This window comes from Oenanthe melanoleuca, chromosome 2, assembly GCF_029582105.1.
Source record: "Oenanthe melanoleuca isolate GR-GAL-2019-014 chromosome 2, OMel1.0, whole genome shotgun sequence".
In the NCBI taxonomy this organism is placed as follows: domain Eukaryota; kingdom Metazoa; phylum Chordata; class Aves; order Passeriformes; family Muscicapidae; genus Oenanthe; species Oenanthe melanoleuca.
Genome location: NC_079335.1, coordinates 111565486 through 111579864, shown reverse-complemented (window position 1 = coordinate 111579864; position 14379 = coordinate 111565486). Strand labels below are relative to the sequence as shown.

Genomic DNA, 14379 nt, shown 5'->3' with positions numbered 1-14379 from the left:
TTAGATTTAGGCTATTCAAAGCTCATAAGACTTCATTAAAAAGATTAACACAACTATAGAAGTAAAATGGTTTAGAAATACTTAGTTTTAAACCCTCCATTATGATTTCAGAAGTCAACAGTCTGTTTAAATAATATTTTTTTCTGAAGAAATGTCTGGAAATATTTACATAAGAAAATTGGTGGGTTTATGTAATTTAGAAAGCTAATGGTAGAGATTACTTTTTTAAAAATAAAATCTGGTTTTTGCTGTATCCAAGGCATGATGCAGTCATTAGCTATAGCTCCAGATGCCAGTCACACACTCACTTACCCTGTTGGTTTTTTTTTTTCCTGATGTATCTGGAGCTCTGCAAAGCAGAATGACTGGAAGGAATACAGTCACTCTCTAGCAGACCAGTGCTCCTCATTGAGTCATTGCCTGCAACTGCTCATCCCTCAGTGGTTCAGAGGAAAGTGTACAAAGCCCCCAAAGCACTTTACTCACACAGTAATACACAGGAGAGGAAATTCCCTCCTAGCCACAGCTAGCACTCAGATTCTGTGCTGAGGCATGAGCTGCACAGCCTTTGCCATGATAGCTCAGGTAGTGCACAGCTAACAAATTTTCTAATTCTTTTCTCAGTTTCCTAAATCACCTTCTAGTATTCCTACATTATACTTTCTTTGTGTGCTTGACAATTTGGTGTATGAAGCATCTCCTTCCTTTTAACTTTTGCTAAATGTGGTGGGTTTTTTTTTTTTGTGTTCCTTTCTTGGCATGGAAAAGTTAAACAGCGCCACTTTTTTTTTTTCTTTTTCTTTTTTAATCTTCTTTACCAAATTACCTGTCACATCTTGTTTCGTGGTTTTCTCCTGCACAAATAAATCACCTTAGATTTCAACCATTCCTTAAATGGAAAAGGTTTGACCATGCTGTTAATGATTTCTTGTCCTCTTCAATAATGTTTCTGCTCCTAATTTGTTTTTGCTTAAGGAGATGTGAGAAAAATTGAACTTCAGACATAATAATACCCAACCATCAGTTTATTAAATGGCATCTGATTAAATCAGAGATTGACTAAAATCCAAATCAGTAAAGAGGCTTTGTATGTCTGTGACAAGAAATGTAAATGTAAAGGGATGTAACTGGCAGTCATAAGAGAAAAGAGTCTTGTCACAACACTTAACTGTTCCTCATTTTTATTATTCCTCAGAAAGGGTATCTTGATATTTTTCTGTATAAAATACAGTCTCTTATCAAAAAATGGAAATAAAGCTGGAAAAAGATACACCTGACTTTTGGGTTTGGTTTTTTTTTACATGAAACTTATAAAAACTATATGATAAATACACATAGCAGGCTTTTAAAAGTTTGTTGATTTCTGCTCAAGAAGTTTCTGCATAGAGTTTCTTTAAGCTTAGGCTCAACCATCATAAAATTGAAAGTACTTGAGAAAATGCATGAGTGATGGATGCTACAAATACAAAAGGTTACAATTCTTTTTCATTCCAATAAACATGTTTAATGTAAAATACTACCAGTGGAGGTTTCCTATACCCATTACCTCAGAGAGAAGACAGGTAATTTAGTGCATACACATAATAAATCCCTGTGTGAACCGAGACCATAATAAGTCATCAACGTTAAACGTTTAACAATGTGACATATTTAAATAAAGATCTTAGTTATTTCTCATATATAAAATACAGATTTCTAGCTTAATTTGAATGAGTTCCAAGATAGAAAGTAAACTGCCTTTATTTAAAATACACTCGAATATTTTGCAGTCATTAAATCTATTTTCTTCGCTTCATGCAGGTTTTGTCTGCCAATACAGACATGTCTTTAATCACATTGGAATCTTTTTTTTTTTCTTTTGTATGAAGTAGATACATCACTTGCAGGCTTAACCCATTCTACTGAATATATTTTTCTTGCTAATGTAACTGTATATATTTAAGAGAGAAATACATAAAACCAGATAATTTCACAATAATTTAATCTAATATTCATTTTTCCCCATCAGTAAAAATAGCTCAAATCTCAAATGAAGTAAACTGGCATCAGTCCTGCTGAGCTTTTATACTCCAGATTTTTCATTTAGACTTTGTTCCATTTTTCTAAGTGGGGGCTTGTTTTGTGTGTTTGTTGATTTTCTTTTTCTCTGTGTACCTTTTTTCACATGAAGGCAAGGACAGGTTTTTAAATTTCTTGCCATATGTTTCTAAATGCCTAAGAACCACCCTCAGGACCCTAATTAGCACAACTATTTTTAGGACTGATTCTTCCTGTTCCTAAAATACAATTCTTTTTGTTTCACCATAGAAATCACACTGCTCCACATTCTTTAGGCTCCTGAAGGGAAGCCTGCTACATTTGGCTAACAGATTCCCAATAAGAATGTAGAGTCAGTCCTGAAAAGCAAAATTTATAAGCCTGGGTATGTTAGCTATTGAATCATTTAGTCTCTCTCTTTCTTGCATAAGATTTCAGAAATTAGTATTCCTGAGTCATTCAAATTCTACCTTCAGAGATGATTTACACTGCTGCAAGACAGTCTCTCATATTTTGCATGGCTAATTTCCTACATTATTCAGCAGGGGAGGAGGAAATGGTTGTTTGTTTTTTACAGTTTTGCAGATCTATCAAAGGCAACAAATAAAACAAATTATATGCAGTGTGTGTTTCAGAATCCCTATTTTCACAGCAAATTAAGTTCAGGTGCATTAGATGGAGTTGTAGACAGCTACTTAAATGCCAAAATATATGGTGCAATTGTCCCAAATTTAAGGGCTGTACTGTAAGATTTCATATTCATGTGGGATACAGAAATAGAGCTTTGATTAGTAAATTGTTTTTAGAATTTTCCCTCTGTAGAAGGCTTAGAAAAAGTGGAGTGGAGCATTTACAACTCCAAGATGAATTAGATTTCAGAAAATTCGCAGGGGCTGAAGTCCTCATTGCTTGGGTTTTTATAATATTGATTGGATAAAGTGGCTGTATAAAGTGGCATGAAAGTAGAACTTACTGTAAGACATAATATTATAGTAGCAAAAGGAATTCCTTAATGACCTTCCATGTCTTCTTCATCTCTACCTTGTATAGCTTTATTTCTACAGCTCAATCTTAGGACTCTTTATGCCAGTGCCTGAAATCATTTTGCACAGTGATTATCATGTAGTCAGGCATGCCAGTGGAGTCAATGTGACCCCTCAGGCAGGAAAGATAAGATTTCCAAATAAAGTTATTCTAACTGTTACTAAATAAGAAATTATTGCTGTAAAATATCACAAATTCAATCTTTTTTCAGCATTGCCATGCAGGAGTAAAACTTGACTGCATGATGAGTGCTACTTATTTTGTTTAATCTGTTTTTTTCCTTCTCATCCTATTAGAACCTGTTGATAATTAGGCATAATTTCATGCATGTTCTGAAGTTAATCTAGAAGTGGATAGTCCAGTTGGTTGCTAAAATGGGGTTGTTTTCTCCCTCACCTGCTGATTCCTCAGTCATTGCCTGTATAGGTAGGGAATGGAGTGGTCTGACTGCTTTTTGTGTTATTGGGTAACAGTAAGAAGTGTGTTTATGCAAGGCATGCCTAAGTTCCTATTCCTGTTCCAATGGATGTTCAACTTGCCAAGGGATTTCAGGCCCTGGGCTATGAAAGAGTTTTATTTAGTAGGCCTTTAGAAGGGATAAAACTCTTCACTCACCCCGCCTTTTGTAAATAAAGGCCTCTTGTATTCTTTTGACATTTTTATGAGATTCTTAATAGCAGTTTGGGATTTAAGTTTGACAAATTAGTAATTAGGTTTGGATTTAAATTTGACAAATAAATAATGAGATTTAATAGGACAAGAAGGGGAAAATCAGATTAAACCAAAATAAGCAGCATTCATAGTGTGTGTAGGCTTTTCTGTTTTCTAAGGATGAATTGCAATAAAGGTATAAAGGGATAGATTCAAGGGCAGAATTCAGATGATTCCTGCATCTGACCTAAAATGGGTATATTTAAGTTGAAGATTTTTGATATTGCTCACATTCAAACACTCTTCTAAGAGTGAAGATGGCTTTAGGACTCCTTCATTTCTCAGTGTCTAAAAGACCAGACCATGCAGTAACACCTCCTCCCCTCCTTGTCCTCTGGGAATCCACATGGTAAGTGATCCTCTTGGACCTCCTGGTTTTCCTGCAGAGCAATCTCCCTTCAGTGCATGTGATTATGGGATGTCTGACCCCTCACAAAGCATGGTCACAGAGAATAGCTTTACCCACAGTTGCTTAGGGGTTAAACTGTTTGCTCAGGATGTGTAAGACCCACAGGTCAATACTTTGCCTGGAGGAGGTGATTAGCAGGAAATAAGGAGAGAGAAATCCAGAGGAAAACTGGTTCCATTATCTTTAGAGGGAAGAAATGCCAAACACACAGCATTCCTACATAGCAGTTATCCTTCCCTTAGTGAATCTTCAGACACACAAAAAAATCACATCAGCTGTGCTTTTCTGAAAATACAGTAATGACCCTATGGATAAAAGCCAGTTTAATTATGGGTCTTAGCATTTTGGTTGCTTGACAACATGTTGAGTTCCAAGGGCTGTGATTTTCTTATTATCCACTCACAGCCATCTTCCACAAGGTAAATGCATATTGCTGTAACTTCTTCAAATTTTATCAAACCACATGCCATGTAATGTCTTTCAAATTAAGTTCTACAGTTACTAACACCTTTTTATTAATTCTTTTTCTAATAGCAATGACTGCTTCTCAATTGAGTTCGTTATTATGAACAGACACATTGCTAATGTATCTGTGCTTTTAATATTGAGACGCATCCAAGCATCAAAGTGAAGTGTGTTATTTCAGAATTTTAATTGTTCCAGCATACTGGCACTTCTAATAGGTGCATGTTCGTCCTTAATTAAAGGCAACTCTTCAAGATCAGTACACTGTGCCTCACTGATCCACTGATTACTTCAGCTAACTCTTAGTCAGCCAGTAAAGTTTATAGAAATCCTGCTAAAAACTGAAGACTGAAAAAAAAAAAATCTTTCTCTTTAAACAAGAATGATTTCCCTTGGCAAGATGCAGAGATGAATCACTGCCAACACTTTCCTTTAAGAGCTGTGTTAATAAAATTGGGCCAGATAATACTCCTTATTTCTGAAACATCTTTTTCTTAGGCAGCCTCATATTTCACACAGGTCTGTGGTAGGTAGCCTGACAGCGATCAAACACAAGTCTAGAGAGAGGAATTAATTTCTCCCTCCATGCTTACAAAATGGATATTTTGCAAATGGAAGTTTCCTAAACTAGATTTGCAAAGCTCTTTTATTTTTGAATATAGGTAAAATTTTTTTCTCCAGACAAGGGTTTGGACATTGTAATCAAGTCACATGTACCTTAATATTTGTGCAACTGCAATCATTGCAAACTTAACAGAAGTCAAATGTATTTCTGGCAGTTCTACAGATCTCAAAATTTAGAGTCATGTCATGTCAAGTCATGGATAGTGGTCTTTTTTGTGATGTACATCTGTACAGCCACATTTATGAAAGTATCCAGGTACCTTGCGTGGGTGATGGAAAAGCTTAGTCCAGCCTCACAGATGGGAAGCTAAGGCAACACTGTAAGACCACTTGCCTTTCTTTCTGTATATATTAGAATGTTTCTATTGAATCCTGAGAAGTGACCAGAAAAATCTATAAAACTAGTTCCTGAAATGAGAAGCAGACTCCATTATATGTCATATCATATGGTTCCTACTGTGAACTGCAATTTCTAAAACTGTTATTAACTTCGCTGACTTTTTTCCTAGTAGACATTTGATCTTTCTAGAATTTGCTCCTTTCTCCTCTAGTGGCAACCATTTTTCTTTACTGAAACAACTAATTTTATTTACTCTCGTTTGTAATACCGTGTTTATTGATCACTTTATCATTCTCCTGCATTGCTTTCAAAGAGCCCCGCAGACGCTTAAATGCGTTCTATGCGGATAGTTGAAGCTGTGATTCCATGAAAGTCGGGAATAAATTGTAGTTCAGCTTGTAGGCTGTGTAAAGGCATTCAGAGGGCTGCTCCCAGCCTTTGTTGTGCCTCGAGTCAGGCTGTTGTTCCCGTGGGTGTGCGTGTGCTGATCAGGCTCCCGACCGCGAGCTGGTGTGATTGCCGCACAAATCAGGGATTAGTGCTGCCCCGCTCCTTTCCGCCCTCTCCACAGGTGAAAGGTTAGTGGAGTAATTCAGTGTGCCACTTCACCTGTCTCTGCCTCCACAGAATTACTTAGTCTGTGCATTATTATTAATGATAGCAAAAGAGAGCAACACTGCTGCTCCAAGATCACTGAAGGATGCTATGATGCGTTTCACATACCTCATTTTCTACATCAAGACTCACAGCATCCCTGACATGGTCTTCTAGGAGTTCACTGAGTTTGAAACATGTGATATGTGGCTAACTATGAAAACTTCCCGAGGCAAAGTGGCACAATAAATAAAATTACTCACAAACAATCCATCTTCTCTTAATCCCTTGCTCTTGGAGTACTAAATTGTTCTCTGACATATTTAGTACAGCATGTCTCACACTGCCTTTGCAGTTTTCACTGTTTGGTCTTCTTATAACACTAACCCAGATACCACTGAAAACAACATCAGAAAGTATAATTGTATATTAAATAGTTTTAAAATTAAGGGTAGTTTCAGTGTGAATCAAACTGTCAGCATTTGCTGTTAAGAAAACCGGTGCTTCGGTGAAGTGTTAGTTTCTGCTCTTGCCCTGGTCCTAATTTTTTTATTTTTAGTTTGCTTTTTGGGTCTTAAAGTTTGGTACAATATTAAAATCAACAAAAATTGGATTCAGAAATCTTGGGTTTTGCTGCAAGCCAATATGGGAATATATTCTGTCCTGCATTGCTAATTACAATGAAAGCACCAAACAAAATGTAGTTATGGAAATATGAACGTTTATTCTGGGGAGGTTTGGTTTTGGGGTAACCAATCCTGCCTGTACTGCTATATAAAGATGAGTCCAGTGCAGGTATGCTGTAGATGACATACAGAGCACATTGACTTTTCCTTTAAAAAAAAAAAGCTCAAGCACTCCACATTTTTTTAATTGAAAAACAAATACAGCATAATATCTGGAAAAGAAAGGCTGACCTAAAAAAAGCAAACAAAAAAACAGTAGTATACCCTAAACCAAAATCTCTTCTAAATGTGTAACTGAATTTAAAATAACTAGAAAATTAATTATTTGTTTTGTGTCACACATCCTGTCCAAAGAATAGGAAACATTTAATTTTTGCTGACTGCTGTTTCAATACGGGTAGTTCTGTAGAGCCTCTCAGTGGGGTACTCTCATAGCACTATAAGCATGTAGTTGTTTAGTCCAGGAGAAGGAATAAGACCCTTCAAATTGCATTTAACCTTTGGAAATTCTTCCACTTCAATTCTGCTGTTCAGCTGGAGCCCAACTCTTTACAGCCTGATACAGAGCTGAATCTAAACCTGGACCTAGAAAAAAAAAGTACATTCTAAATATTTGGCTGAAGAAACTGTGAGATTTTTATAGGTGGTTTTTTTAGGTTTTAAGGTACTCCAGAAATCTTTCTGAGAACCCACTTGTGGTGGTGTAATAACTGGCTCCATCAGCTGTTCTCTATTAAAACTGCAAAATACTGCAATGGAAATAAAATTCTACTTTATAAATGCTCATAAAAAATATATAAAATGCATACAAACACCCGTAATGTACGTTTTAAGTCTAAATGTGTATCTCTTTTGCCATGCTGGCATTACGGATTGGAATTTCATTGCATATTGTGTGGCTGATGGGGAAGGCACATTGAAATCAAGCTGTTAAACACACCATCTCTGTTTTTTATTTCACTAGAGTATGTTTGCTGTATTTTTAAAAGAGCATTGCAAAGCCCAGGAGATGAATTCTGCTCTGAAATTGCTATTTGCTGACATAGAAATAGCTGTAAAAATACAAGCCGAGAAAAATACAGTGTAGCAATATATTTTCATTTATTTGAGGGGAAAGTAGTTTTTAAAGAAGAATTATAGTCTGTCTTCTGAATGATAAAGCAGTTTAACTAGCATTAAACACAGCTGAAATTTTGTAATGACCAAACCTCAGCTCATCCAAATCCCCAATAGCATTAACTCCCTAGAATTGAACTGTAAATTTGATTAGCCTTACAATAGACGTGAGACACAAATGTTCTTCCTTATGCAGTCATATTAAAAGAAGATGACAAGGTATTGCAGAGCAGTGCATCCAACCTATTTAAGCTAGAGCCAAGCCCCAGCTCACCCAGCTTTCAAAACCACATAAATACAGGGCAGTCTCATAAATTCTGATATAACGTGAGGATTACATATGGTGAGGTGAGGAGGGATTTAGCAGCTGCAGTCTTCCTGTAAATAATCCAGAAGACTTTTTTCATAGGCTAGTTCTTTAGATTGACATTTTCCTTGTAAACTACATTGCTGAACCTTAGCTTCTGTCCTTGCCTGTATAACATGGTGCCTTTTTATATATTTCCATTACTTATGCACAGTCCTCTGATGTGACATTTGATCCTGTAATTCCTGGTGTGTTAATATTTTGCATGGAGTTAATCAGAGTACAGGATAAAAAAATCTCCTTTACACAAGTTAAAGGTTATGGAGGCATCCACCATGGAGGTATTTTTTAGAAGTTCAGGGCCCATTCCTGCCCACAGGACAGGGAAAGAGCTGTGCACAGAGGGTGCCATCCCACCTCTCAAGCCAGCCACCATGCATCTGGTGATCCAAGAGTACATTTCTCCTGCCAGGCCACAGGTTGCATAGACATGTTTTCTTTTTTAATTTATTGTGGGTTTATTTTAATTTCTTTCACTAGATTGTTTCAGTAACACGTTTCTGGCATAGATTTATACTCCTATTGCCTGGTAATTGTTGTCATTTGGACACAGAGTCAAATTCTGAAATTAACCCTGATTCATTGATGAATCATGCTACTTCTTTAAGGAAAAAAAAATAGCAAAAACTAGAGCAGTTTACTAGTTATAGAAACAAATTTCTGGCATCAAGAGTAAAACCACAGATATATACAAATGGAAAATAAGGAAGTTTTCCTGTAGTGAGAAATGGAAACAAAAGAAAAATGTTGTTATGAATTTTGAGATGTAATTTTCATCTCTTAATGAGATAGTTTATGCGTGGTTGTTTTATAAATACATATTTGGCCATACTAATGGATATTTCACAATAACCCTTAAACAGTGCAGCCCAGCTGAGCACCAGGTGGTGCTTAGGGGCATAAATGGGCACCATTGTTTCTTCCTCATACTTGCTATTTTGTAGGATTTCTTCCTCATACTTATATTTTGTAGGACTTGAGCACTGTAACAAAGGCTTGTGCATGTTGGCAGTTAAATCTTTTAATTGTTTTAATTAAGATGCTTCAATTTACCTTGTAATCTCTGTGTTATGACCTGCCATGGTGAATTACTTAGCCATGGTGACTCATGACTTGTGGAGTGTTGAGAGATGTGTCTCTTGGACCTGCTGGGGCTGCAGGGAGAGACCAGTGGCATTTCTGGAGCTCTCACACTGTCCTGGCATCCTGTGGCACAAACACAGCATGCTGCTTCAAACTGGCCAGTGACCCCACTGGGTTGGGTGGCTCTGCTCTGAAGTTTAAATCTCCCTCCTTGCCAGCTGTCCTGGCTTCCCAAGCAAAGCAGTTGTGCCTCCTGATGGCTTCATGGCTTCACAACTGCTAAAATAAGCCAGTTCTTCAAACAGCTGCTGAAGAGTCCTTTTTGAAGTCCCCATAAGTATCTATGTGTTACACACCTCCAGGCCCTCTGACAGAGATGTGAAATAGCTGAGACTTGCTGTTGATAACTATTTTTCTATTCCTTAAAATAAATTCCTTCTCTCAAATGAGCAAGTGGCTTTCCCAAACTGTGGGTTTGTTTTTTCTATTCAATATTGTTATAACTAATAAAACATACAGCCCAACTGAAAAAAAAAAAAAAAATCAATGTCATTGCTGTAATTACTGAAAGCACCTTTTAGCATCATTCTCTTGGCAGCTGGCTGTGGGTGCAGCTGGTCCTGCTCATGCTGCAGCAAGCAAGGACCTCTCTGCTTCCAGAGTCCTGCTTCATGCAGGCAGACACCCTTGGAGGGAGGCACTGGCTTGGGGGAAGCACCTGAGATGACTGATAGTCGATTCTCAGGTCACTCAGCAGGAATTTACACCTACAACAAAAGCTTTGTAGACATCTTACAGGCCATCACCTCCACTCTTTAAATTGCCAGAAAAAAACACTGCAGAGACAAAGGCTTGAGCATACAACAAGGATAAATAAACAGCCCAGTTCTTTACATTACTGGACTTGAACAGATTTCCACACCTTTCCAAGAACACTTTTCACTGTTGTCTCACCCCAAAGCAAAGGAGACACTCTCCCACGCTGGGAGGATGTGAGGAGAAGAGCCTGTATCTTCCAAAGCCTTGTAAAGATTATGTTGTTGAGATATTTGTTGTTGAGATACTTTCTTGCTCCTAGAAGGAGATATAGATGAAACCCCACACAAGGAAACCAAACATTCTAATTATCATTTAGGTTTGGGGGTGATGATGTGGTCCAGTATCCTTGGATATATCAAGGAAATCAATTTACAGCTCTCAATGTGAAAGACATGCTTTCACAGAAACATTAATCCTGCACATAAAAAAAAAAAAACCTTCCAGATTTGAACTAGATAAACCTTTAGTACAGCACATCACTGTTCACTGACTCATACAGGGTTTTATAAAGATCTCAGAGGCATCACTTTAAATACACACTAACCCTCAGTAAGACCTTGCTGCATTCCAGATGCTAATGCTGTGACACTCCTGCATCCCTTCCCAGCCAGATGTCCTCAAGGCCAAACCCCACCTTCCCCTACAAGCACAAAAACCAGGATATGCTTCAAATTTTGCTTCAAAGATTCCTTTTAAGTTCAGCCCTTAGTCTCCATTTCTCCACCAGTCTGTGGAAGTGTTTCTTGCACAGGGCCTTGTGTCCAGGAGGATGTGGGAATTTGCAGCAGCGCTGTCTCGCTCACCCCCAAGCTGCCTTTACACTGTGACAAGGTTTCCCTCTTGCTGTTTGGGGAAATCTTTTGCAGAGAGAAATGTTGTCCTTTCCTATTGCTCAGGTACCCCATTTACCCTGCAGTGATTCACAAACCTCATTCCAGCCTCAAATAACTTTTTGCTACCTAAGTGCCTGTAGACTGTTAACCTCCTGTTTGCACAGGACAAAATCCCTCAGATAATCCCCTACACAGTTTTCTCCCTGGCTGTGGAGTTAAAGGTGATATACTTTCCAGTCTACAACTTTCAAGCTCTGTCTTAGACCAGATATGCTTCTTTTACACACATGCATGCAAAGATAATCAAGTCCAGGCCTCAGTGACCTTCTCTGGTTATATTAAGTTATTAAAGTTAAGCACATGCAGTAGGTGTTTGCAGGACTGAGACTTAGTACACTGCAGTCACAGTGATAACTTGTTTTAGTAATTTAGAAGGTGCAAACTTAACATTCAAATCACAGGCTCTTCCTGAAAGTACAGGTTATGCATGGAAAGCAAAAGAATTTTTTCCATTAGATATTACTCACTAATATTCAGTGAGACTGGCAGTCAGCCAATCTAGTGTTTTTTGACTAAGCCAACATTTCCACTATCATGAACTCTTATCAACAACCAAACAAAAAAGCCCAGATTTACTCTGCTGGACAGAAGGCCTGACATCTTGTCCTGGGAATTTCAATGTTTAATAGTGCAAGCACCACACTCAGATTACAGCTGTACAATGTACAATTGTTCAATGGCACCATCTTCAGACAGCAACAAAGCTGGTTGTTACCTGGCTTTCACAAGTCTTATACACCTGTCCTAAGTCAGGGAAAAGTGTGCTATCAGTGCCTCTGGATTTGCTCAGTACAATCTCAGAACATTTGCTGTTGCAGCAGAATTATCAAGAGTATGGGTTCCCCTCAAAAAGAGAGGGAAACTATAAATTTTGTCTGCTTAAATTGTCTGAAAAAGAAAAATGTTGATAAAATATAGTCACTTATGGGAATGTCTTGTCTTGGATTGTTTGGTTGTTTGTTTTTTTTTTATGGGACTGATTGGTTTTTATTAATTTTTTGTGAAGCAATTCGTAGATCTAGACTATATCATGCAGCTTTCTGGCCATATGAATGCTGAGAAAGATGCCATAAATTAAATAACAAATCCAAAATTTGGAATTAACTTCTGTTGCTGCCCTAATTCCTTACATTTCTTTATGCTTTGCAACTAAAAGGATTTTAAAAAAATACCAACATTAAACTTGATAATAGAATTAGAGCTCATCCTCTTCTTAGGTGAGAATATGAATAGTTGTGGGAGTTTAATACCAGAAATAAATTACATCACCTGAAGGTGAGTTTTAGCTCAAAATAAAATTATCAGAACATTTTTTTTTTGTGGGGTAGAACTTTAGAAAATGGCTTCAGTTGTATGTTTGTGGTACATGTGTAGCTAATTGCCATCCATCTCCCCCCCATCTCCTTCCTTGCACGCTTAGAAAACAAGGCTGGTGTACGTAGGCACCTTGTTCCTGCAGTCAGACCTAGGAGAAGTGAAGAATGTGGATCTAAAAAATAGCATTTTCATCCTGCCAGCCGTTTCACAGTCTGTGTTTCCTTTTCAGCTGACCCCCTGGTTGGAAGCATTGCCACTCAGTACATGACTAACAGAGCAGAGCACGACAGAATGGCCAGACAGTGGACCAAGCGATACGCCACATAGGAACCTCCTCTAGGATTTGCTGGACCTGTGCAAGCACATTCACTAAGTGCATCAATAGCCCTTCCCTTCATTCTTATTTTTTATTAAATTTTGAACCATTTTGTGACAAAAGGTTGTCCTTACTTCCTTTTTTGTTTCATTTCGGTTGATTTTTATTTTTATTGTTCTGGGTTTGTTTTTTTGTTTTTTGTTTGTTTTTGGTTTTTTTTTTTTTTTGTTCTGTTAACTTGAAAGTTGTTTCCCTCAAATGTAGACAGGGAATTTTGGTTATCAGTGCAAAGAATGTTGGATCTGTAATAGTATAGAGCTTTATCAGAAAGCTTTGTATTAATGTGTGGGGTTGGCTTTTTTTGTTTTTTTTTCTTTCATGTGGTTTTGGGGAAAACAAACAAATTCAGAATTATATCTCATTTCTACTTAAATGTAGTGTTTAGGGTTATTTTTTTGTACTGAAGTCTTTAATGGTGGGTGCATGCTACTGGGAACAAGTTTTGTATAAAAGCTTAAAATCAAGAATCACTGTGCATTACTAAGACTGTGTTTATCACTAGCCTTCTGTTTCCCACACAAAAGGCTATTGCATTGAACAAATTAATATGTATTTTGATTTACTTAAAAAACAAAAAAAAAAGTGCTTGTAAATTTCTTAGGGACCTGCCACTTTTGACTGTGGATCAGTTGATGTACACTTGTATTATTAAAGCACTCAATAAAACACTGTGGCTGATAAATGCACTTCTTGCAGGACATTGCTTTTGCATTTATGCAGCACAGGCTGCTTAGTCCTCACATAATACAACTGCAGGTTAAAAATCTACTTTTAGACCTGAACTATTCACTTCTTCTCAACAATGCATTTCTTAACTTAGAATTCTTCATTGTGTCTTTCTTCATATACAAACATCTTCCAGATTTCAAGGCCTTTCTCTCACATGTCCATGCTCAGCCTTGCTATTCAGAAGCCTCTTGCTGCATCTTTTACACTGTGGCTTCACTATATCCATCTTGTTACATTTAAAATAGTCGGCAATAAAAATAGCCTTGCAGTGAAAGCAGAATATTGATGTTGATTTTATACAGCAGGCCTCATTTTGCCTTTCTCCAAGCTCTTTGACTGCAAAAGCAACTGTTATTTGAAAAAAAAAAAAAAAAAATGAAGGTTTTCGATGGGAAAATTGAGCCCACTGCACCAATCATTCCCAGCACATTCAATGATAAGGGTATTTCTATTCAGATTTGACCTTCAGGCTAATTTTAGATATGCAGCCGTGGAGGGAAAACTTCTACTTGGCTAAGGAAATGTGTGGGTGTTGTGATTTAGAAAATATATACTGTGATGCTGATAGCTGAATGTTCTTTGTGTTGCAAGGCAAATTGGAAAATCCCTGTCTCATATAATTAAACGTTACAGATGCTATATAGAGTGCTTGCCTGCCCTCTCCCCTCTCTCCTTGCCTCTTATGTTCAAAGAAGATCTTATCTTTAAGAAGATACATTACAGCAGTGTCACTGCAAACACACAGGGAGACCCGATCCCCACACTCCAA

At 37.4% G+C, this 14379-nt stretch overlaps 1 protein-coding gene across 2 annotated transcripts in view; it reads left to right on the top strand.

Annotated features, from left to right (window-relative positions):
• LOC130249872 (ubiquitin-conjugating enzyme E2 E2) overlaps positions 1–13567 on the top strand; it is a 196125-nt gene extending 182558 nt beyond the window's left edge. For both annotated transcript variants that reach the window (XM_056485023.1, XM_056485024.1), the window contains exon 6: positions 12735–13567. In XM_056485023.1, the coding sequence (XP_056340998.1) occupies positions 12735–12832 (98 nt within the window). In that variant the 3' untranslated portion in view covers positions 12833–13567. The remainder of the gene's footprint in view (positions 1–12734) is intronic.
• Positions 13568–14379: the final 812 nt, after the last annotated feature.